Source organism: Rhinolophus hipposideros, assembly GCF_964194185.1.
Source record: "Rhinolophus hipposideros genome assembly, chromosome: 8".
In the NCBI taxonomy this organism is placed as follows: Eukaryota; Metazoa; Chordata; class Mammalia; order Chiroptera; family Rhinolophidae; genus Rhinolophus; species Rhinolophus hipposideros.
Window position 1 is genome coordinate 56,410,134 of NC_138054.1, and position 25,060 is coordinate 56,435,193.

The window sequence follows — 25,060 nt, forward strand, 5'->3', positions numbered from 1 at the left end:
TAATCCTGAAGAAACTGAGGATTTGATGTTTAACCAGTGAAAAAAATGTCCCACTTACTTTCAGTGGTTAATGAAATATAATAAGCAATATTTTATGAAATCTTAAGAGGTGTCTTATTGTGTATGAATATATCTCTATTTAGAGAATTCTTATTAGCAAAATCTGTTTTAGATAATAAACCTTCATTAATCCTCTTAGGGTGTACCTCAGGCTTCCATCCTCACCCCTGCCCCAGTATTGTTCTGGAAGTTTTGGTGCTGGCTCCGTGGGAGTCTTTTATTATTAAAGCAGTAGAAATACATGAGTATTTCAATTTTCAGTGAACAAAAAAAATAAATCTTCAGTTCTATTGAAATTTTTATTGATGAATCCTTCCTTTATATTTATTAAAAGTAATACTTCCATCCACAAGAAGTTGTTTTTTAATAATGTACAATGCCTTGGTTGGAAAAGGAAACATTTTGTTTCGTCTATCCCCAGTAGACTGAATGGTGTCCATTTAGCTCAGTGACTCCCAGCCTTTTCCCACCTAAACTAAACCCTACAGCCAGAAAGAGATTTAAACTACACAGAAGCTCTTTGTACAAGAAATGTATTCTTATATCACACTAACAACAAAAGAACGTGTTAATGTTTAGCCTGTGTGTATGGTACCTCCTGTTCTTTACTTATCCTTTGCAACCCAGAAGTCCAGATAAGAAGCAAAGGACAGTGCACACTCTATGGCCATTGTCCTCTGCCTCACACAGTGCTGATGTAGGAGCCCCACAGCCCCCTCTTGAACACAGCTCCGGCACTCCATACATGTCTCTCTCAGAGGTTGGATGTCCTCTTTTCTGTGTATCCTTCCTAACCTGTGATCTCAGTGTTGCAAGATTGGCATAGGTGACAGAAATTACTCTTTATCCCCAAAATGATTTCTGTTAAAGGTGAGCAGTATAAGAAATCTCTAAGTTTCCTGCAGAATGCTTGCTAGTTATTGTTTGTTGTCATTTAAAACAAATTGGGCAAACTGTGTATTTATCTCCATCTTATCAGCAAAATGGAAAGTTAATAAGTCCTGGAAGAATTCTTTTATCTGCAGGCACGTATAAGATGTTTACAGGCATCTATCCTTATTTGTATAGCTTTCTTTTTCTGCCATTTAGATATTTGAACTTCAGGGTGATATCTACAAAACCCATTATTGCTACCTACTTTAATTGAAAGATAGTTATTCCCACGTTGTGGTTTTGGTAAAATTTTCAGACTCTATTTTTCTATCCTCCATTTTTGCTGATCCATCCCTTAGATAAGAAAACTCCAGACTCATATGTGAAATATTTTGCTACCATGAGGCCAGGAAGATAGCTAGCTCTAAACCATGGTAATCTCCACTATTCATGGCCTCTTCCTTTGTTAAGTAAGCACTGCCCACTAGATTTACTAGAGCTCTGCCTTTAGACCTGACTTAACTTTGTTTGAGGAATTGCAGCTCTGATATTTTCATTTCAAATGTTGGTTTAGATTAATGATCAATTTAAGTAGATTATTCACTGTTGAATTGACTTACAGTTTTTGTTTTTAGGTGTAGTACAGTGAATAGCCGATTGGCAGCCTATGAAGTCCTTGTAATGTTGGCTGATAGCTCACCTTCAAATCTCCAAATTATTACAAAAGAACTACTTTCTATGCATCATCAACCTGATCCGGCTCTTACCAAGGAGTTTGATGTAAGTTTCTAGACCTTGCTGCACTTAATTTTTTCAGAATGATCTCTTAAACATACAGTTTTAAAACTATGTTTGCATTATCCTAATCACAGAGAAAGTCAGTATTACTCTTTTGCTTATCGTGTTGACATACTCAAATCAACTATAATCTACAGTGTATTATACTAATACACTGTAGTATCTTACTAAATGGTATCCTTTTAATTAATTAAAGGGGAGACAGTTTCAAGTTGGTTGGTAATTACTCTCAATGAAAAGTAGCATTTCAACCATTTTTTTGTTTTGTTTTTTTTACTAAGTTTATACTTGCCACAGTGCAAACTCAAACATTGGCTCTGTCACAGTTAGTGTTTCCAGGCGGGAATTCCCGCCCATTCTCAGGAATTTTTTTCGCTTCCCGTTCCCGAATCCCAAGAAAAGCTTGTGTAGAAATCAGGAAAATCGGCTCCTAGAATCCACGTGGTTGGTAGTATTGGCCTCGGCTGTCCAGACTTGTTAGGATTCTTCATAGTAAACACTTCATAGAACCCTGTCGTTTTTTATTTTTTCAGACTTCCACCTCAACTTGTAAATATATTAGTATATTTACTTGATAAATGCCTGTTTCTCTTACCAGTTTGTAAGCTCCTTGTGATCAGGGACCAAGTACATTTCTGCTCTCTCTTGTATATCTGGCACAGTTTTGGGCACATAATAGGCTCTTATTAAATATTTATTGAGTGATAATCAAGTGACTGAACGCATGACTACCTAATGAATAAACAAATACATACTATATGCTGAGTACTTCATGAACTAAAAAGAAGCGTTGAGATAATAGTCATTTATAATTGTATGAGCATCTGAAGAGGTAATTCATGAACATAGGTTTTGCTACAATGACTCATAAAACACTGGATGGGTAAATGTGTGAGTATATCTCCTTTCTGTCTCAGACATCTCATATAGCTCTGAGGAAGTGTGCTGGTGACAGAGACACTAATTCTCTCTTTCCTGTTTTTTCCCCTCTCTTTCCTAGTACCTTCCCCCGGTGGACAGCAGGTCCAGTGCAGGGTTTGTGGGGCTGAGGAATGGTGGCGCTACTTGCTACATGAACGCAGTCTTCCAGCAGCTGTACATGCAGCCTGGTCTCCCTGAGGTGATTTCCTTCCTCTTTCCTGTTTGCTGTGATAAATAATGTGTACATTTCCTGAAAATTGTCCCACATTCAAGTAGTGCATTTGGGGGTTTACTAAAACTAGACATACTTAGGGATGCTTTAGTGGCTTCTGAAATATGTACAGACAATATTTGTTTATAGTCACACATTTTTATAAATCTCCTGAGGTAATAGGCTGCCTGTTTGACAAATGGATTTGACCTAATGTGATTTTTGAACTCCTAAGTTATTCTCAAATTCTATTTCATAAAATTACTAATATTTTTAGTATGTTAGAAATATTTAGGCTCTATCATCAGCACTTTATAATAATATAGTAGTAGCTTGGGATCAAGCAGTAAATAGTTTTGAGAGTATTCTATGTGTTATTATGTCACACTTACCTCTTATAGAGATCCTAGTATTACTAGTTCCAGGTTTTCATAATCCAGCAGAGGCTCAAAGATGATTTGCTCATGATTACACCAGCTGAAAAATACTGAAGCTAAACAGACGCAGTTACAGTTGCATTTAAACATACATAGCATTCTAAAAGAATAATATGTATACTCAGCGCATGTACATCAAAGTGTGCTGTAAAGCAGGTAAATATTTCTAACTCAATACTTTTTGTTTCTTTTTAGGCATTGCTTTCAGTGGATGATGACATGGACAACCCGGATGATAGTGTATTCTATCAAGTGCAGTCTCTCTTTGGGCATTTGATGGAGAGCAAGCTGCAGTATTACGTACCTGAGAACTTTTGGAAGGTATTTTGTTCAGTAACTCTGTAGGTTTAAAGATGTTAAATATTTGGAGTTTGGCTACATTCTTTCTCTTGTGATAATTGTCTCTTGTCTTTAACTCTACACTAATCCCATTGCTAAGAACCTATAAAAAATTGTTTATACCATTCTTATTGAAATTGGTCCTTAATTTCAAATTATTACAATGTTGAAAATAGTCATTTATAATTTCTAGGGAATTGCTAATCTTAATTATTTTTAATATTTTTCATGATTATTACTTTTGCTATTTGAAATATTTGGTCAGATCATTCCTCTGTACCTATGCCAGTTTCACGAATGCCTCTAAATAAAGAACATTCTTTTTTTAGCATTGCTTTACTATGTTTCACAGGAGGAGGAGTATTTTCCCCTTCATGGCCTTAGGTCTCACCCCGTATGGTTTCATAGACTTGTGATTACAAAGGGACCATGGAAAAGTGTAGCTGGCAGAACATAATGCTCATCTTACTTCAGTAAAAACTTCTACATCCTAATAGCAAACTTTGTTTTTAGAAAGATTAAGTGCTCCTTCACATTCTTTTTCTATTATATTCAGAAATTGCTACTTTTCCTTTACCAACATATTTAATTCTTGTTACATAGATTTTCAAGATGTGGAACAAAGAACTTTATGTGAGAGAACAACAGGACGCGTATGAGTTCTTCACTAGTCTCATTGATCAGATGGATGAATATCTTAAGGTAGAAAAGTTTCATTTTCACTCTAACCCAAACCCATCAGACTCTGTAGTATGAGAACAGTGGTTTCGGATTTGGGATTACTATAAAACTGACTAGTCAAAAATTGATCATCTTCAATACCATAACTATATATCATTTCTTCTGGGTTTGAACATCAAAATATATGCAGATCTCTAAAATTAAAGATTTCTTAATTCATCTACTACTTGATAAAGTATGTAATTATTAATCTGTACTCCATAATAATAACCATTTGTATCTACATACTCTTACTTATATGCGTTGAAGTAACCTGGCCTGTAATCACTGATAAGGGCTGTGATCACTGACACACTGACAGCCCCCGTGCAGAGCAGTCTTGCTTTGTCAAAGAGGACAAAAGGAACAGATTAAAAAGTTGTAATGTTTAAATCGAAAGCTTTCTACCTCTACGCAGTAAAACGTGACAAACAACCTAAATGGTATTGGCCTTCTACATCACAGACAGCCTCCCATCACAGACAACATGTGCCTCTCCTCTCATCAGTAGATACAATGTATCCACTTCTTTTTTAAAATAACTTATAAATATATAATATCATTTCCACAAGTAAAAAAAGAAGAGATTGTGGAGAGTCGCTACTAACTTGGTAATTGTAACATAAGGAGAGGGATTCAGAATTATCACAGAGAAGGCTGTCATTGTGATCAGCTGTGACTGAGGCTTTCTCCTCTTCTGATTATTTGCATTACTCTCACAGTGAGTCTAAAGGGTTATAATCCTTCCATTATTTCCCAGATTAAACTACCAAAATGACTCATTTTGGTGGTGAAATTGACATCTGTGCTTTAGCATGGGTCTAAATAAAATTCTGTATTAAACAACCTATAAATTCTAGGGAGGTCAACTAAAATTTAAACTTTTTATTCCAACAGAAAATGGGGAGAGACCAAATTTTTAAGAATACTTTTCAGGGCATCTATTCTGATCAGAAGATCTGTAAAGACTGTCCTCACAGGTTAGTGAAGATACCAGTGACATAAACAAACAATTATCATTATTGTTAAATGATTCTTCTAGTAGGCGTGAATTTTGCATTTGTTGACAGACACCTACAGATGTATCAGAGGATCTATACATGTTTATTGAATTAAATTTCTTTGCTTTCAATTTCTAAAATTTGTTGAAATTCATCATTTTAAGCAACTCTAAATTGTCAAAAGTTGGTATTTTTATTTGGCTGTGTACTTTTTAAAAGCTGAAGAAAGGTATTGTTAATTTCACTGATTGTGAATATTGTTCTCTTTTAATCTTGGGTATTGTGATAATTTCAAAGTTTTTAAATTCCATTGTTGATCATTGTTTTTTCATTATTTCCTAATCAGATATGAACGAGAGGAAGCTTTCATGGCTCTCAATCTAGGAGTTACTTCTTGTCAGAGTTTGGAAATTTCTTTGGACCAGTTTGTTAGAGGAGAAGTTCTAGAGGGAAGTAATGCATATTACTGTGAAAAGTGCAAAGAAAAGGTATTACATTTGCCTTTTTTTAAAAACAAAATAAGTCATTCATATACTTTGTCTTTAGATTTAATATAAGATCAACACTAAGCTCCTGTTGTTACTTCTGTTAGATTGTGTCATTACTTATATTCTCATGGGTGGGAAAGGCCTCTAGAAATCTATGACCTTTGTATTAATTACATGACTGCTTTATTTTTTCCAAGAAGATAATTTGGTTTTGCTTTTCTTTAGAGAATAACAGTGAAAAGGACATGTATTAAGTCTTTGCCTAGTGTCTTGGTCATTCACCTAATGAGATTTGGATTTGACTGGGAGAGTGGACGCTCCATTAAATATGATGAACAGATAAGGGTAATTTTTTTTCCTAAAAGTTCTATAATTATTACTACCTTACTGTTTTTACTTACTGTTATTTACTTACTGTTACTTTACTTACTGTTATTACTTCTTACTGTTTCCTTTTCATATTTTCCAATTTCATTTAAACTATGAAAGGCTGTGATGCCAGCATTCTGAGGAGTTCGCAGCCCGTTGTCTTAAGCAGCTATTACTAGTGGAACTATATAGTGTTACCAATAAACAATAACCCTCCTTTCTAGAAGGCATGCTAGTGTTAGCTATGACATAAAATGCTTTCCTTAATGTTCAAACAAGAGGTTACTTATACTTTCCCAGACTTGTGAGCCACCCTGAGATTTTGTACTTAAGTTGGAGAGGTGACAGTCCCCGCTTAAATTAATTGGGTATGGCAGTATGTGTTACTGATTCACATCAATGTGTTCTTTTTGCTTTCAAATAGTTTCCCTGGATGTTAAACATGGAGCCTTACACAGTTTCAGGAATGGCTCGCCAAGATTCATCTGCTGAAGTTGGTGAAAATGGGCGAAGTATGGATCAGGGAGGTGGAGGATCCCCACGAAAAAAAGTTGCCCTCACAGAAAACTATGAACTTGTCGGCGTCATTGTACACAGTGGGCAGGCACACGCGGGCCACTACTATTCTTTCATCAAGGACAGGCGGTAAGGGCTTCTCTCCCCAGACCCTCACTCTGCCCCCCCAGTAGTCTCTCCTCTGCTCCCCCTGCCCTACCTTATCACCCACACTTATTAAGGTGTAAAAAGCTTCTGCATTGCTCTCTGATCTTATTTCATATTGGATTTTTAAAACTTATTGTAACTGTTTTTACCCCTTCAATTTGACAAGTTGTTTTAGAAATTAAAATAACTGTTACTACATTTTTCCTAGGTGTTCTCAAATGTGATCACCGGCTGTATCTGTAGACAATACAAAGAGAGAAATGCTGGGGATGGGATGTTTGGTTTTTAACCTTAGAATTGTTGTTTTATGTCTGGGCCCTAGGGGATGTGGAAAAGGAAAGTGGTATAAATTTAATGACACAGTTATAGAAGAATTTGACCTAAATGATGAGACCCTGGAGTATGAATGCTTTGGAGGAGAATATAGACCAAAAGTTTATGATCAAAGTAAGTATTTACAAATGGCTATTTTCCATGATTTTCTTTTTTTTTTAATTTATAATTTTCTATCAAATTGGAAGCAGTATTCTTTACATAAAAATAGAATAAATTTTATTCTTTTTTACATACTGCTGCTCTAGCTGTATATAGACCCATGAACTCTGATAGCCAGAGAGAAAATGTGCAAGCTACTTACAAAAATTTTTTTAAATAATTCCTTACAACAGCCTAGGGTAAGGGAATGGGGTTGGGAGTAAGTTAAGTGGAAGAAATGAAAATCAAAGAGAAACTAATGAAAGCAAAATTTCAACCTTAAAAAAAGTTCAAAAGAAGTAGTTGGCCACTAAAATTTTCAAATTTCCTTTTCACTTATATAGAAGTTGATTAATTAGAGAAGACATTTCTAGCACCTGTGTTTTTAAAACCATATTCATTATTTAGTGTGGCAAAGGAAAGAATCTTTCCAAAACCCCTACCCCAGGAGACAAAAATATGAGAAAAAGTACATCACAAAACCCATCCAGAATTTGCTATTTGAAGAACAAACATTTCACAAAGACCTTAGCATTTCTGAAATCTGATTTTGAAATATTCTGGGGACATTTTAAAATTTCTAGCTGTATTAGATTCGCTGTATTTTGCTAGCATATCATGGTAGTCATGCATCTAATGGTAGCAACCTTTAATGGTTGAATATAGTTCATTGCCAAAATTGACCTAGATTTGGCTGTTCTATCCAGAACTGGTTAAGTGAGGCCAATTAGCATCACATCCTGTGCCACAGAGATTATTTTGAAACGATACTTGCCTTTTGATTATGTTTAGACTTGCCTAGGAATATGTACCTTCTTTTCTCTACCCGGTTACCGTGCAAACTTCCTTACTCCCTGCCCATCTGTATGGCCTTGTCGGTAATTCTGTGCAGTGCTTTAAAAAGACACACATTACTTACATCCTGCATTTAACAAATTTAATAAGTAGTTACTTGCTGGATTTGTGGGTCCTTTGTTTTAGATTGTCAAGACAAGAAAACTTTTTGTTTACAAAGTCTTCTTTCTTAATGTCTTGTTATAAAGCAAACCCATATACTGATGTTCGTCGAAGATACTGGAATGCCTATATGCTCTTCTACCAAAGAGTATCTGATCAGAACTCCCCAGTGTTACCAAAGAAAAGTCGAGTCAGCGTGGTTCGGCAGGAAGCCGAGGATCTCTCTCTGTGAGTTTCTTTTCTGTGTAATTTGCTGTGTGATTTCTGTAGATGATATTGTAATCTTTATACTCTTTGGGATTTAAAGGTAATTTGCTAAGATAAAGAGAGAGTCTAAAAAGAAAATAAGTAAATCATTCTATCCTTTTCCTTGCCTTTTATTACTACTTGGTCATTATTTCCTTGGCAAGAAGTTATTTTGTATTTAGAAAAAGCCATATAAGTTATTTCATTCCAGAACTGAGTTTTTTTTAATCTGAGCATGTATTGAATATACCTTATGTTCAAAGTATAGTGAGTACTATGCCATCACCGTCAGAAAGTGTTTTTTAATCCTATTCTCTGTAATTTGCATTTAATATATTGAATCAGGAAAGTATGCAATCTATTTTTAAGTCTAGTACCCTGTTTATGTAGGTATGTAAGGTTATAGCAACAACTGAAACAGCAGCCACTTTATACGAGACAAATAGTTTTCTGATTCTGTCTCTTAGGTCAGCACCGTCTTCACCAGAAATTTCACCTCAGTCATCTCCTCGGCCCCATAGACCTAACAATGACCGGCTCTCTATTCTAACCAAGCTGGTTAAAAAAGGCGAGAAGAAAGGACTGTTTGTGGAAAAAATGCCTGTTCGAATATACCAGGTAAGAAATGTATAAAAAATTCTAAGGAAGAAATCCATGTAAGTGTCAGAATCTATCTTACACATCCAGAAGTACTGCCGCCAGCCTTCTTGTGGACTTAGCCATACTTCTAGTGCCACATCTTCTTAACCTGCCTTGTGACATGCATCTTTCACGTACCACGTCACAGATATGGCTGCAGACTCAAGATTGAGCAGCACCGGCATTGACCAGCTGTGTGACTGACAGCTGCAGAGAAACAGGGAAGGGAGTGGGCACTACTGAAATTAACTTACTGTATCTGGAGAGAAAAATAAGTTAAGGTTCATAACGTGGGGGTTAAACTAATATGGTAATGAGGACCATTCGTTATTGAATACCTATTTTGTGCTACATGCTTTACACAAATCCCTAATTCTTAAAACACTCATGTGAAGTAGCAGGTTTTATTTCCATTTTCAGATGGAAAAAAATGAGACTCAGAGAAGCAGAAATGACCTGCCTATGTCACAGAGCCAGGATTTAAATTCAAACTGTCTGCTACCCAGTCCAGACTTTATACACTAAGTAATCGAAAGTTGAATAACCAGAACCAGAGAATTTAAGAAAAATGTGGAACCTTTCATTAAGAGAAAGAAAATGAAGCCATCTGGTACAAGGAAAGCGTGGAGTTAGTTGTACTTGAGAAAGGTCTGTCTGTCCCTTCCTAGCCAAAATAATACGTTAAAATTCAGTTGTCCTTCACATGGTAGTTTTCCTAAATTTCCCAAAAGGGTTTGCTTTAATGAATAATAATTCACCTTTTTACAGCATCTTATATTTGAAAGGAAGATTTTCTTCTCTTCTTTTTAAAAATTCAGAGTTTGAGAGCGGGTTTCTATAAACCCTTTTTACCTAAGGTATCACTAAAATGTCTTCCACATGTTAAATGTTTTACCCCTTTTTAAAAAATAATTATTGATTTTCTCTTGTAGATGGTGAGAGATGAAAACCTCAAGTTTATGAAGAATAGAGATGTGTACAGTAGTGATTATTTCAGTTTTGTTTTGTCTCTAGCTTCATTGAATGCTGTAAGTGCTATCTGAATTATTACTAAAAAAATAAGAAAGAATTATAGTTAAATATCACTTAGCTAAATACTCCGTGACTCATGCTCACTCTCAGTTAACATTTAGATTAGATGGAAAAAGAAAATTTCCACAAATGTGTCACTTATTGGCTGATACTAAAATACAGGCAGTGTTCAGAATGTATGATGCAGATTGTGAATGGGTGTGGGTTTCCACATACTGGCTTTTTTAAGTGCTCCTATTTAAATTTGGTAACAAATCTAAGAGTAGCCAAGAGGTGATGTCAATGGATATTGGACTTTGTGGAGATTAATTTTTCCTAATTTGTAATCAGACATTATTACTTCCAAGTATTTCTCTTTTCTTGAATACCATGATTATAATTTGCTAAGGGGAAAACTTTCTTAATCTATTAATAGATTACTTAACATCCTGTGGTTTAAAGACTCAACTTTGAGAGGGCTTCATAAAAGAAATGAAGAATATGTCTTTATTAACCTTTCCTAAAGTTTAACTAGAATATTTTCTATAATGAACTGGTTGGATTTTTCTTATTAGTATTTTATCATAACAATGTGTAATAATCGATAAAACTTCTATGAAAAATATCCTCTTTTTTCTTCGTCTCTCTCAGACTAAATTAAAGCATCCATACTATCCTTGCATGGCAAAAGTGAGCTTACAACTTGCCATTCAATTCCTTTTTCAAACTTATCTACGAACAAAGAAAAAACTCAGGTAAGCAGTGATATGTTTTGATTGTTGTGGCAAAAAGCACTGATTAATTCAGTTAAAATTGGATTTATAAATTCAGCTTTTCAAGACATTTTTTTAGGTAGTTGACGACAGCTACCTAATATTTTCAGATGATTAAGACATGGCTCCTATCTTTAAGGAATTTCTAATCCAGTAGGAGAGAGAGATTAAACAAAGCAGTAATGAGACGCAAGGCATAAATGCTGTACATCTTTGGAAAATCGTATCCAGATATGGGGATGGATTAGGCATTAAAGACATCCATATTCTCAGAGGACTTGGAAAGGCAAAAGTAGAGAAACAGGTATTCTATGTGGAAGGGAAAAGCCTGAGTAACAGGCAAGGCTTGCTTAAGGAACCGTAAAGGACTAGTTTTATTTGTACATTTAAGGAACTCACCTGAGCTGAGACCGAATGTTGGGTTTGGATGAGATCACTGAGTGCCGTGAGTGCCAGAGAAGGGAGTTTGGGCTTTGTTCAGTGGGAGATCGTGGGGGGTTTTTGAACAGGGGGGCTGTATGTTCAGAGTGATGCCATAGAAACTCTCCACTTTGATTGCATATTATTCATTATTGGTTTTTCCCTGGAAAGGTGCTTGACACATTGTAGGTTCTGGGTAAATAGCTGTTCTATGATGAATAAGTGAGTGAAGAGTGAAGATGGTTGTGCATGGGTTTGTAGGATATATCTGGAGCAAGGGAGACTCAGGGTAAGGAGACCAGTTACAGTTAGAAGACCTGGAAATTCTCAGTCTTTTCTCTCTCATTAGCAGTGAGCTTCTCCAAGTACGGAGAGGTTTTTGGAAAGATTTTGCAATGAAGAAACCTGAGATGAAAACAAATATAATGACATTTCGTTTTTATGTGTAATAATCAAAGATATATTAAGTGATATCAGTCTTTATTAATTGATTGAAAAATAAGAAATAATGTGTTTCTTGTAATGTCTAGCATAGGATTGACTAAGGAAATTCATTTGGTTATTTTTTAATTGTGAAATTTGCTCAAGCTGTCCACACATTGCACACACTATTTCAGTTTTGTTTATATTTACTGTTTATATTTACTGAGAGGGACTAGAAGGGGTGGTATAAAGGCATGGATAGTATAGTCATTGAACCTTTTTTCTGTCCAAATATTTTTATTCCATAAAACAGCATATTAATAATTGTAACAGTAAAGTATTGAAAGTGGGCATTTTGTGAATGAAAATTAAGCAAAACAAAATGTTCAGGCGTTTTTTTGCAATTGAAGTTTTTTGAAGAAGCTGTAGAAGATAGAACTTCAAGTCTAAGACTTAAGTCTGTTCACACGGGAGCGGGAGGATGAGACACCACAAGGACCTGTGAATGCAAAGCGCTGGCTTCTGGGTGTGTGGAGCCATGGGAGTCAGCAGCACTGAACACTTAACTTACCTTCCACATCCCCCCAAATGAAAATTTCTTAACTGTCTCGATGCTCCATGGGGTTAATTGCTGGGGTCCTACTCCTAACATCATTTTCTTTGTTGTTTTAAAGGGTTGACACTGAAGAATGGATTGCCACTATTGAAGCATTACTTTCAAAAAGTTTTGATGCTTGTCAGTGGCTAGTTGAATATTTTATTAGTTCTGAAGGACGAGAATTGATAAAGTAAGTGTCAAGATCTTTTAATTAAAAGAAATTTGTATCTCTTTTAGTGATTTGGAACTCAAGTTTCTTGTAGCTCTTCTTATTTCAGCTTGAAATTATTTTTCTGATTGGAATCAATTTTAAACTGTCTTCACTGAGGAAGCAGTAAGGAAATCATTCAGGTCACACCAAATTCATTTCCAAAATCATGTCTGTTGGACTAGATTCAGACAGGGTGTTCATTGAAAGTAAGGAGAGCATGTGTGCAGATAACCAAGTGGTCACAGGCAAGCATGTCCTGAAACCCTGCTGTGACTCAGGGGATTCCAAACAGAAGTCTCTTCCCTCAGGGACTCACAGTCTGGTGGCAAGGTCAAGAGGTCAATAATCCTAGGTTACTACACAGTAATACCACAGTATTGTCCAACTGTGTTTGGATTCTGGCTAAAGTATTTTCAAAAATCTGATAGTATAATATCTATAAGAGTATGTTTCCTATGTACCTATAATTTTTTTTAAATGTTGCTTTTTAGATTTGAGATGCTCCAATCACTGTTAATGTTTTTACATTTTACTCCCAATTATTCTCTTATCCTCAGGGAGTTCAGCATTCATATGGAGGCCCTGACAAGCGCCTCGATCTCTCTGGCCAGTGTCCTTTATCCACAGTGGGCTCTTCCTTCTCCCTGCCTCAGTTGTACTTTCTCACTCCTCAGTCATGCCAGGCCCACTCACCCCTCTTCTAGCTAATGACCTTGCCTCAGACTTCACTGAGAAAGTAAGATTAACAGATAAGCAGACCCCATCCCCCATCACAAATTGCATACCTACCAGACGCTGTTTCGTCTTCTCCATTCCTTTCTTATCATGGAGGAACTGTCTTCTCTCCTCTCAAGATGAATCTCTCTACATGAGCAAATCTTCTCAAGGAAGTTGGCCCTTTAATTATCAACTCTCATTCCTGCATCATTACTTTCCAGAATTTTCTACTGGGTCACTTCTGTGAGTGTACAGATATACTTTAGTGTCTGTCACCTTAAAACAGACAATAATAGGGAATTCAGAAATGCAAGTTCCTTCCCATGGGGAGATCCAGAGTCTTGTGGCAACTTAGAAATGTCACTGAAGCTCATGATCCAATATCACCTTCACCTCTAGGTCCAAGCTTCAGACATTTGTTTATTTGCCTGTGTGGTATCTCTACCTCTCCTTCCTCTACTTCATACAGCAACAAAAGTGTTCTTTTAAAACAAATTAGATCATGTTACTTCTCTGCTTAAAAATTCTTCAGTGGATTCCCATCGCATTCGTCATAAAATCCAAAATCCTCACCATAACCCACAAGGCCTTGCTTGAATATGATCTTTGTCTGTCCTTCCAGGCTTCCCTTGTTTCGCTTTCCTGCATGCTTATCATTCACTGGCTTGTTGATTCCTTCAGCCACACTAAGCTTTTTTCCTGCCTAAAAACCCTTGAGCCTGATATTCCCTCTAGCTAGAACATTCTCCCTTCCACGCTTTGTGTAGTCTTCTTATCCTTCAGCTGTCAGAGAGGCTGTTCACTCCTAATCACCCAGTCTACAATAGGTCTGCCCTGTTCATCTGCTCTGTTGTTTTGCACGTCTCCCTCACTAAATTTCAGTTTTGTTAAGGCAGATGCTATGTCTGTTTTGTTCCCTACTGTGCACGGAGATCTTGGCAAACAGTAAGACTCCAGTGTTCGTGCATGCATACATGCAGGTATTTCACAAAGAGAGAACATGAACATTGCCTGTCTCTTCAGAGTTTGCATTACAGATAACTTTTTACCCATTTTTCCAGCTGAATTCCAAAATATCTTCCCATTGGAAGGACTCCCGAGTATTGTGTTAGGCAGTAGAATGTCATAGAATCATCCAGTTTGAAGGAACATGGCAAATATTTAGTTCACTCCGTTACATCCAAATGGGCTTGCTTTTAAATATTCCCAGAGAAGCTCAGTAACTTCTTTGGTATTAGTAATAGTATTTTTGATTTCTTAGAATTCCTGATGGTAAGGAATCCCAATGAATCACCTAATCTAAATTTTTCCTGGTAGAGTTCATTATATTTAGTCTTTCTTTATAAAGCTCAATCACTCATCAGTATCAATTCCTACGATTTCATATTCTTCAGGAATTAATATTCTTTGTCTTATTACTTACTTGTTTAGTACTTTAAAGATAGAGTATCATTGGGCCGGCCGGGTGGCGCAGGTGGTTAGAGCTCTATGCTCCTAACTCCGAAGGCTGCTGGTTCGATTCCCACATGGGCCAGTGGGCTCTCAAAAACCAAAAAAAAAAAAAAAAAAAAAAAACCTAATAGGGCTAATAGGGTTTAATAAAATTAAAAAAAAAAAAAAGATAGATTATCATTGTTACAACTAAACAATAAACATAAACTGTACTAATATTTTAGTAGCTGTAAATGTGAAGAGGGTGTTGCCTCGCAGGCCAGCTTCTCAGTGGCATCCTTTTCTTAGGCAATTTTTAAAGGTAATTATAATTGTGAAAAATTAAATTAGTAAATATTGCTTGCAAGTTGATCTAAGGGAATTAAAACTACTAACATGAAGGGTACTTTTAAAAATCTTTTTTTGTGGAAATTTTTAAACGTACACCAAAGTAGACAGAATAATGAACCGCTGTACCCATTCTCCTGTTCAGGTTGTCCACACTTGGCCAATCTTGTGTGTCTGTCCCAACTCCCACACACATACTCACATGCGTGCTTTGTTTTCCTCTGAAGTATTTTAAAGAGTAGATTTCAGACATATAATTTCACTACAAAATTTTCAGCATGTATCTCTAACAGGTAAAGTTTTTTAAAAAAATAAGCACCATTGTCACACTAAACAAAAATAATAATTCCTTCATATCATCCTATACCCAGTTTATATTCATTTTCCTCAAAAATGTTACTTTATGTGTTTACATAAAAAATGTTTATACAAATCAGGATCCAAACGAGTTCCATATATAGCATTCTATAATGGTTCCTTTTCCCCACCACCTCCTTTTTTGGAATCTTGGTAGATTTTGAACACAGTCTTATCTGTCTGGTTCAGATTAGGTAGTTAAAACAGCATTCACACTGACATGGAGTGAGCAGGAGAAGCGACCTCAGAAAGCTCCACTTTCTTCTTTCTATTGAGAGAAAGAGGACAGAGTTACAGGCATACTCTTGGGAGCAGAGGAAGGAAATGCAAATGCTGCACTCAGAGACCAGAACCGCTCTCACTGCTGTCACCTGAAGGAAGACTTGGGTCCTCAAAATTATGTTGTATTTATATCCTTCTCATGGAATAATGAGAATGCCCTATAAAGAAATACAGATACCTCGACTTACATTAGGGTTATGTCACAACAGCCCCAGAGAGCAGATATTTCTGCCTGACCATGCCCTCCCCGACATCTGAGACTGCCTCTTCTACACACTGGTTGTGTAAAGGATTGATTTAGATGATGCATTTGCAGTACATAGTGTAGTATCTGACTGCAACATTAGAAATGCCAGATAAAATGGAAGTGCCTGATAAACCTTAACTGCCGTAACCATCATCATCATAGAAGAAGGGAAGGAGAAAGGAAGGAAGCAGGACCTTTTCAGCCTCCAAAGCTTCTATGAGGACTAAGTAATAAGGGTTGAGGAAAGGAAAGTAAAAGGATATAGGTGCACAGGGGAATTAGGAGGTGCTATCTTGACTCAGAACTTTAATTAATATCTTATTCTGAGAAATTGAAGGGATGCTAGGGAGAACTGCTCCTGAGTGAACAGAATTTATAAAATTCTAGGTTCTTTGCTTTCATGTCTCTTTAAGTCCAAATTTATACAGGTACTCATTTTAGAGAAAGAAGAAGGAAGAAAACTCCATTTTTCAGTGTTCAGGGGTCTTGTTTTCCTGTTTGGACTTCCTGCTTCGTGGTGGCCTGAGAGGTGGCTATGTTCTCAGAAGACTTAAACTAAACATCTGGAGTAATCTTGTTTCTTGCATAACAAGTGGGACCCACGTTGGGAAGGTTGACTTATAGAAATCTGTCCTGCTTTTTTACACCACACTTTTTTATTTTAGGATATTCTTGTTGGAGTGCAATGTGAGAGAAGTACGAGTTGCTGTGGCCACCATTCTGGAGAAAACGCTAGACAGTGCCTTGTTTTATCAGGATAAGGTCAGTCTCATTTTTAAATTTTATTTATACATTCTGTTTTTACTAACTGTTTTAAATTGCACATAATAAGAAAGAGAGCCTATGGTTGGAATCTGGTAATTTTGCCACATAAAATGCACTTTCTGTGAACCAGCTTTCTATTGATAAATGCCCGGGTAGAAGGCATTCTGACTTTTCCTCCTCATATCCCAGAAACCACCAAGGTAGGCCAGGAATTCAGGTCTGCTTTGGTCTGCTTCAGGATTTCCTCTCTAAAACCGTCCCGTTTCAAAGTCTTCTCTCAAGTATTTGTATTAGATCCCCCTGAAATGAGACTAACCTGGGCCTAGAGACTCTAATCTAGACCCACAGACATTTTGAGCCACCCCTGGCTTTGTCTCTTTCCTCATAAGCTATTTTTATGACGTAAACCGTCAATTGTCAACCAGCCCAAAGAATGCCAATCACCCAAGGGCATTGGCCAAAACAGTTCCTTCATTTGTCTCCATTATTCCCTAACCTGTTCCTGCTCCTCTGAATTTCTTTTTCTCCTAATTTTATTTTCTGTAACATATTTTCTGGTTCACAATTTCACATACACCAAAACAAATCATGGTGTTTATTACCATCCTCAGTCCCCAAAGATTTTAAGACTTAGGGAAATAATTGACATACATTGTAAGTCTGATTATTCAATCTGTTATTAAGTGCTAGAAAATACAGCAGGTACTTCCCACATTTGCTGTTTTAAACAGCTGACACTACATGGAAAACTTTGAAAAATGTTATTTATTTTCAGAACTAATTGGCTCCTTATAAACATTGGCTGGAGACATTGTGTCTCAATGAACTAAATGCAAATTCTAGGAATTGCTGCTTCAATTCAGTTGTTGACTTTGGAATGCAACCTTGAGCAAGTAGGAGATGTTTAATCCAGATATAGCATTTGTACCCGAGCATTTCGTTCCTTCCACATGGCCTTAGTCAGGTGCATCGCTAGACCAGAAAGCCTCAGGGGCTCTGCTCAGGCCAGAACGAACAGGAGGTAGCCTGTGACCCATAGGAAGGACCTAGAAGAAAACTGCCTTGTCAATTTCAGGAATCATAAAGAAGCTGAGGTTTACTCTACGTCCATGGTTTTCAATTAGCTTAAACTGCAGAACCATTTTCCAAACGAAACCTTATCTGGATGCAGAAGAAGATATAAAATAGGTCATTAGGAGCTGCTTAGGTCAGTTTGGATACCATTGCTCTGAAATACCCCTGTGGAAGTTTCCTAAGATGTTTAACTTGAGGACTTTCTTCTCCTCCTCCTTCTTCCCATGTACCAACCCAGACAAAAAATAAAGGCTGAACGAGTGCAGTCTCCCTACTCCCGAGACAGGATACAGGTGATGGAAAGGGAAGAGGTGGAGGACGCAAGCACGGAAGCCTTTTGCCTCAGTAAATTCTACTTGCTGTCAGTTTTGCCCCCATAATGGAAATGGTGCCTCTTGCCACCCACTTTGTATTGTAAAGTACTTTGAAAATGAAGTGCTGTATAAATGTTAGATTTTACTGTATTTATAATGGGTGTGACAGGATAAATGGGTATATTTTAAAAGCCTATAAACACCATCTCTGGAAGAAATAAACTTAACAAGGGTAGTAAGCCTGCTCTTAATTTTCAGATCATCACAGGTGAATTTCTAGGGACGTGTCCAAAAGCAGTTGGGGTGGGAGGGAAAGAAGAAGCAATGTGATAACCAAAATGGCTTCTAAACAAACAAAATGTTTTTCAAAGCTTTCCATGAGGCGTCAGCGGGCCTTCAAGTAAGTTCACAGTTGAGTTGATATTGCCGTTGTCATTCTGTCAGGCTGTTGCTCTCCATTTGCTCCATTGGCTTGATTTCTAGCCCCTATGCCTGTGTCTGTGTTTTTTATTCTTTGCATCTGTGACTATGTGAAGAAGTAGCTTAGTGGAGGGAGGGGTTCAGAAATATGTTCCCTCTAACCGCCCCCCCCCCCGTCTTTTTTTTAAGAGACAGAGAAATTGGCTCTGCAGAAAATGTGCTCAGTAGGCAGTAGAATCATGCCCTTGACTCTGAAATCTAGGAAACAAAACCCGGCTTTCCTTTTAATTATTTCTATAGTACCAGTCTTCCCTGGAAGGTAAAATTGATCATTGTTTTTGCTCTCCAAAGCATAAATCCATCTGAATCTAAGACTGGATTGTGTGTGAACCAGACTTTCTTTTTGTTTTTATGGTGACATACTTCAAATGAATCCTGTTACAAATGTCTGTCTTACATTTTTCTTTATGTAATTTCATTTTTCCTCTAACCAGTTAAAAAGCCTTCACCAGTTACTGGAGGTACTGCTTGTTCTGTTGGATAAAGATGTCCCAGAAAATTGTAAAAACTGTGCTCAGTACTTTTTCCTGTTCAACACTTTTGTACAAAAGGTAAATGATTTTTTTTAACATCTTTTCCTAATACAACAGATTGATAGTCTAAAGGAATTTTATGCATGGAAAGAATTTAGACTGGTCAATATAGGATCTATACGATATGGTTTTATGACTATTTCTTAAAAACCTTGATTCATGGATCATATTACTTACAAGAATTCGGATACAGGTCAGTGTGCTTACTCATTGATAGCAGAAGTCTGCATTAAAACTAGTGTGTAATTCCATGTTTTGTAGCCATTATGAAGCAGTGGGAGGCTGTTGGAACTCAAGAGTTTTTTTAATTTGATTTTTAACAGATACTTTCTATATGTAAATTATAGCATTGAAAAAGTTACTGACTCCTTAAAACTTCTCATGTAACTGTGTTTTTAAAACTAATTTTTGTCTGGATAGGAATATAATTTGTCATTCTCAATATCTTGTGACAGCAAGGTCTTAGGGCGGGAGACCTTCTTCTGAGGCATTCTGCTCTGCGACACATGATCAGCTTTCTGCTGGGCGCCAATCGGCAGAACAATCAGGTAATGCCTACTCCTGCAGCCAGTGAATGACCATGGTTTTCATAGCCACTTTGTTTCTCTGTGGGTGAGATGTATTTCTCATTTCATTGTAGTCCAGGTACTGGTACTCTGTAGACTTTAAAATTCTTTATAGTTCAATTATTTTTACACTTTTCTTGTAGTATTTCCCAGTAATAACCCATGGAAATAACTAACTGGAGTACCAGTCAAAATGTGAAGTGTCATAGGAAAGATGGGTTCTGACTGGGCAGATTTGAAAACCTGCAAGGAATGGTGGCATTGAGTCTTCCACTTGCTCTCTGGGACTGTGAGCAAAGCTGTTTGGGTGGTGGTTACTTCTAGGGTGTTGATAACAAGCCTAGATTCAACTGTGCAATTGTACTGTTATACACTGAAGGATGTTGCTGCAGATACACTACTATTCATATTCAGAAAATGAAAGAGAAATTGTTTTATAATAATAGTATGCTTAGATATATGAAAATGACTTCTGTTTAAAGTTTCTGTGTTGGTGTGTTTCTCCCATCCATTACACGTACGTTTCTTTTGTTTGATAGATTTAAAATACACAAAAGGTGAATATGCAATAATCATAAATACTATTTATGGAATGCCTATTGTGTGCCAGACACACTGGTCACTGTATGCTATACATCTGATACTCACAATTCAGTAAAATAGGCAGTTTCATCCCCATTCTGAGTTACAGCACAGAGAAGCTAAGTGACTTGTTCAAGGTCACAAGCTAACGCATGGGACCAGGATTCAGAACCAGCTCTGGTTTCCCTTGTATGTGATGCATCACACAGAAAAATTTTCCCTTTGTTAGGGGACAGACGTGCTGCTCAGGCCTCCTCTCAGCTTCCTGCCGACCACCAGGCTGCGAGGACTTTTCAGAGTTAAAAAGCAAGGACTGACGCCATGGCCTGCTCTGTGTAGGGATATGTGGAGATTTACAATATCCATTGTTCACTTCAAGCGCTTCCACCTCAGGGATTCCATTGACAATGACGATTGATTTAAATTCACTGTTTCAGCTTCACATATAATCAGTGTTGTTTTGCATTTATGGAGCATATAGCATTGCGAACATTTGCACTTGTAAGTTGTCGTTTGGTCCTTACAACCTCACAGCGGGCAGCACAGGTGGCTGCCGCTATACATAGCGGTCTGGCAGTGTTACGGGAAGGAACTCGCCCACATCCACACAGCACAGTGAGTGGCAGCGCAGGGCCAGGCCCCCACTTCTCCGGCCGCATGGGTTTCCCCATTATACTGAGGTACAGGGACATTACCTGACACATGCTAAGCACTCAGTACCTAAACTCAATACATGAATGGATTTGTTTTAGAATCTGAGTTAATATGTCTAAGGGGAAAAACACTCTTAAGGTAACTTAAAACCTGTGGCTTTTTATACTTTGACCTCTTTTACTGTCAAACATTGAGAAGTAATTGTGGCCCAAAATATGAATCAGCACATCCTTTCCCTTCATCTTCATGTTATTTCTAACTAAAACACAAACGTTCACTTTATGTTCTTTGACAACAGATACGTCGATGGAGTTCGGCACAAGCACGAGAATTTGGGAATCTTCATAATACAGTGGCTTTACTTGTTTTGCATTCAGATGTCTCCTCCCAAAGGAATGTTGGTAAGTTTTAACATACCTTTAATACAGAAAAATGAAGAGATACCAAATTTGTCAATAATGCACGAGAGTAATAATGTTAGCAATTAAAAGAATATTACTTATTTCTCATTTGGCTCTTTGGTATTTGAGGAGCACTTAAAATTTTTGTTTTAATTCATGTTAAATTTCATCTTATTTTGCTAGCTTATCTCAAGAGAAAGTAATTTACTTGAAGGAGGGGTAGTAAGCGTTTGGAAAAAAAAAATACTCTAGAATTAAAGGCTAATTTGGACTTCATTCATTACCATAATTGACACAACTCATCTAATGGTAAAATACCCCAGGTGTGGGAGTCTCCTAGCTGTGAACTTGACCAAGCCACCTGACCTTTCTGATCCTCAGTACAAAATGGGAGTTTTAAAAACATAACCCCCAGGTACACTGAAGATTAAGGTTAAAGTACTTTGTAAAAACAGAGGGGATTCAGATGTAAATTAAGACGTTGAAATGTATTTGAATATTAGATATAGTTGGTAGCATTTCCTACTTTGTCACCCAGAACCAATAGTTCGGTCCTCATTTAATATAGCAAAATGCAAACTGTCCTTTATTGTTATTCACTGTTCTAACCTGTGTGTGTGCTGTTTTGGGGGGTTTGTTTTTGTGTGTGTTATGTTTTTATACTGTTTCTAGGCCTGATCATGACATCACCAACAATTGCAATAATAATACAACAAAGCAACTGAAAAGTATTGAATGTTTTCTGTGTTCTGTGCCTTTCTGTGGTGCTTTAAGTTTATTCGTTGTGTTTATAATCCCCTCAACAAACCTAAGAGGAGGATATTAGACCTTTCTATAAAAGAGGAAACTAAGAGAGAGGTTTAATAACTTCCACAAGTCTCACAGCTAGTAAGTGGCACAGCAACCAGTGTGTGAATGCAAGCCTCTGACTCCAGAGGCTGTAGTAAGTTTTAGGGTCCTCTGACCAGTGAGATCTGAATACAGGAAACTAAATAAAAACCACTGCGCATCACTCTGATCTTCAAATGCTTATTGACTCTCTAAAGGGACATTGTGGGAGCACTTGGATGGTTGTGAGGTAGAGTTTGCTTCCTAAATCTGATTCATTCATCTAAAAAGACAAAGCTACCTATTTCGTTTGTTCAGATATGTTCGTAAAAGAAAATTACAGGGGGAGGCTGGTTAGCTACATTGGTTAGAGCACCGTGCTCTTAACAACAAGGTTGCTGATTCGATCCCCACATGGGCTACTCTGAGCTGCGCCCTCCACAACTAGATTGAAACAACTACTTGACTTAGAGCTGATGGGTCCTGGAAAAACACACTTAAAAAAAAGAAGAAGAAAGAAAATTACAGTATGAGTCTTCATTTTCCTAGCAAATGAGGTAACCCCTTCCATGTGGTTGATTCTGCTTAACATAGGTGGTGTTGGCCATTATTTGAGGACAGTTGTGTAAGGAACAAAAGTATCACGTTCAGTGTCTCTTCAGAGCCATAATGGACATTTTTCTTCATATGTATTTTATATGTTTGCCTTTTTGAAAGATTGTCTTGGGTGGGGATCACTAGGAATCTAGAGATCTTAATAGTCAAACCTACAGCTTATGCAGACATTGAAAGAAATAGGTAAACATTTTCTCCTTTCTACATGTCTGGCTGCCTCACTGGGCTGTGAAGGAACAGGTTATAATACTCAGCAGTTGTGTGTGTGAGTCTTGAGAGAATCGCTTTACCTTGTAGATGGCTGTTTCATGAAATAACGTCAAGTGAGACAGGTTTCGTTTCTTTGGTCTCCTAAAGCTCCTGGTATATTTAAACAACGGCCGCCTATTAGCATTGCTCCCTCAAGCCCTCTGCTGCCCCTCCACGAGGAAGTAGAAGCCTTGCTGTTCTTGTCTGAAGGGAAACCTTACCTGTTAGAGGTATGTATTTGTTCTTCTAAAACCGTTTTCTTTTTATTTCTCCTACTTGAGGAAAAACACCTTTTGTTACTAGTTACATTTTCTGATGAAGAAGAGTATTTTGAAGAGAAGAAATGATTCTTTCAAGTTAATTTTTCTTCCTATGTATGTGTCAGAAGGAATCAATTGAAGAGAATATTAGTCTTCTCTGCACCCAAGAATTGGACCTCCATGTCCAGCCCAGTTCATTGCCCCCTAGGTCCCAGGAGGTAAATTGCACCTCACCAGTCACAGTTATTGTCAGAGGGTTTTGTTCCCAATCTCTCTTGTGTGTCCCTGGTCCTGGAATACTACAACTCTGAAGCACACGTTTTTTTAAACTTCGGGAGTATGGGAGCCCTCACTATGGCACACGCTATGTGTTCTGTCTGTAATCCAGTCGCTTCCCCATCTATCTAGAGTCACCCCTTCTTGAGAATTTAATCTTGCAATCCTATATGAGCAGTATATCATACTGGTTTTTTAACAATATCAACAGTGCTATGCTGTATATCTCCTTTTTTTATGCTTAACATTATGTATTTTTTGGATCTATCAGTAATTATTTTAATTGGGGGGACATTTACCTTTGAAAATCTGATGAAAGTGACTCTCAAGAAAAATGCACATTTGCACAAAATTGTGTTAAATTTCAGACAGACCTAGACTCCCTGAAATCTCTCCATAGGGCTTTAGCAGTTAAAAACCCCTATTTTGAGGCAATGTTGACGACAGTAAATCTGAGTAAATTTCAGTTAAAGCCAGAAACAACCTATCGATAACTGACAGGAGAAAAGCTTACTCCTTTTATACCCTCCCACTAGGTAATGTTTGCTTTACGAGAGCTGACGGGCTCGCTCTTAGCACTCATTGAGATGGTGGTGTACTGCTGCTTCTGTAATGAACATTTTTCCTTCACTATGTTGCACTTCATTAAGGTAAGACCTCACTTAAACCTAGTGATAGCCTGACAGCTGGCGCTTGAGACTCGGGAAGTAATCCTTTGCTCACAATTGATACGCTTCTTTTAATAACCTTAATTGTTTTTCCTAATCATAAAAATAATACAGCCTCCTTAAAAAAACGAAAAATAAAGAACTCAGAATCCCATCATTCATTGATAATCACCATGAACAATTACGTTTCCCTTTTATTTTCTGTGCATGTTATTTTAACATAATTGGGAATTTATTGTCTGTATGATTTGGTCTTTTTTCACTTGACATTTTAAGTATTTCCCATATCATTAAAAGTTATATGCAAGTATAATATTTCATCCTCTCATGTACCATGATTTACCTAACCACTCCCTTCCTAATGATATATGTTTGCTTTTGGTTCAGTTTTTGACTGTTAAGAATACTTTGTAGTTCAAAATGCTGTAGTCACCACTGTTGTGTAAAATGTTTTCCAGTTGGAGATTATCACCCCCTGCAACATTTTAAAAAGCAAACTTAGGTTTTTATCACCTTCTGAAATAGTAATATAGTTCATTATGAAACTCTGATCAATATAGTAGTTGCCACTACTTATGCTGTACTTACTAGATATCACACACTGTTCCAAGTATACCATGTATTTAACTCAATTCTCAAGAAGTAGTCCTATGAGATAGATACCGTGTTTACCCAAAAATAAGACCTGAGCTGGACCATCAGCTCTAATGCATCTTTTGGAGCAAAAATTATTATAAGACCCAGTAATATTATATTATGTTATATTAGATATATTATATTA

The 25,060-nt window shown here is 37.0% G+C and overlaps 1 protein-coding gene across 3 annotated transcripts in view; it reads left to right on the forward strand.

The window, feature by feature from the left end:
• Positions 1 to 25,060, forward strand: part of USP24 (ubiquitin specific peptidase 24) — a 128,408-nt gene that overhangs the window by 90,112 nt on the left and 13,236 nt on the right. For all 3 annotated transcript variants that reach the window (XM_081055781.1, XM_081055780.1, XM_081055779.1), the window contains exons 42-61: positions 1,569 to 1,713; positions 2,732 to 2,851; positions 3,496 to 3,621; positions 4,243 to 4,341; positions 5,257 to 5,339; positions 5,707 to 5,848; positions 6,074 to 6,193; positions 6,642 to 6,862; positions 7,203 to 7,327; positions 8,398 to 8,539; positions 9,025 to 9,175; positions 10,129 to 10,224; positions 10,859 to 10,962; positions 12,498 to 12,611; positions 16,680 to 16,776; positions 19,082 to 19,198; positions 19,636 to 19,728; positions 21,281 to 21,383; positions 23,184 to 23,305; positions 24,148 to 24,261. In XM_081055781.1, the coding sequence (XP_080911907.1) occupies positions 1,569 to 1,713; positions 2,732 to 2,851; positions 3,496 to 3,621; positions 4,243 to 4,341; positions 5,257 to 5,339; positions 5,707 to 5,848; positions 6,074 to 6,193; positions 6,642 to 6,862; positions 7,203 to 7,327; positions 8,398 to 8,539; positions 9,025 to 9,175; positions 10,129 to 10,224; positions 10,859 to 10,962; positions 12,498 to 12,611; positions 16,680 to 16,776; positions 19,082 to 19,198; positions 19,636 to 19,728; positions 21,281 to 21,383; positions 23,184 to 23,305; positions 24,148 to 24,261 (2,434 nt within the window). The remainder of the gene's footprint in view (positions 1 to 1,568; positions 1,714 to 2,731; positions 2,852 to 3,495; positions 3,622 to 4,242; positions 4,342 to 5,256; positions 5,340 to 5,706; positions 5,849 to 6,073; positions 6,194 to 6,641; positions 6,863 to 7,202; positions 7,328 to 8,397; positions 8,540 to 9,024; positions 9,176 to 10,128; positions 10,225 to 10,858; positions 10,963 to 12,497; positions 12,612 to 16,679; positions 16,777 to 19,081; positions 19,199 to 19,635; positions 19,729 to 21,280; positions 21,384 to 23,183; positions 23,306 to 24,147; positions 24,262 to 25,060) is intronic.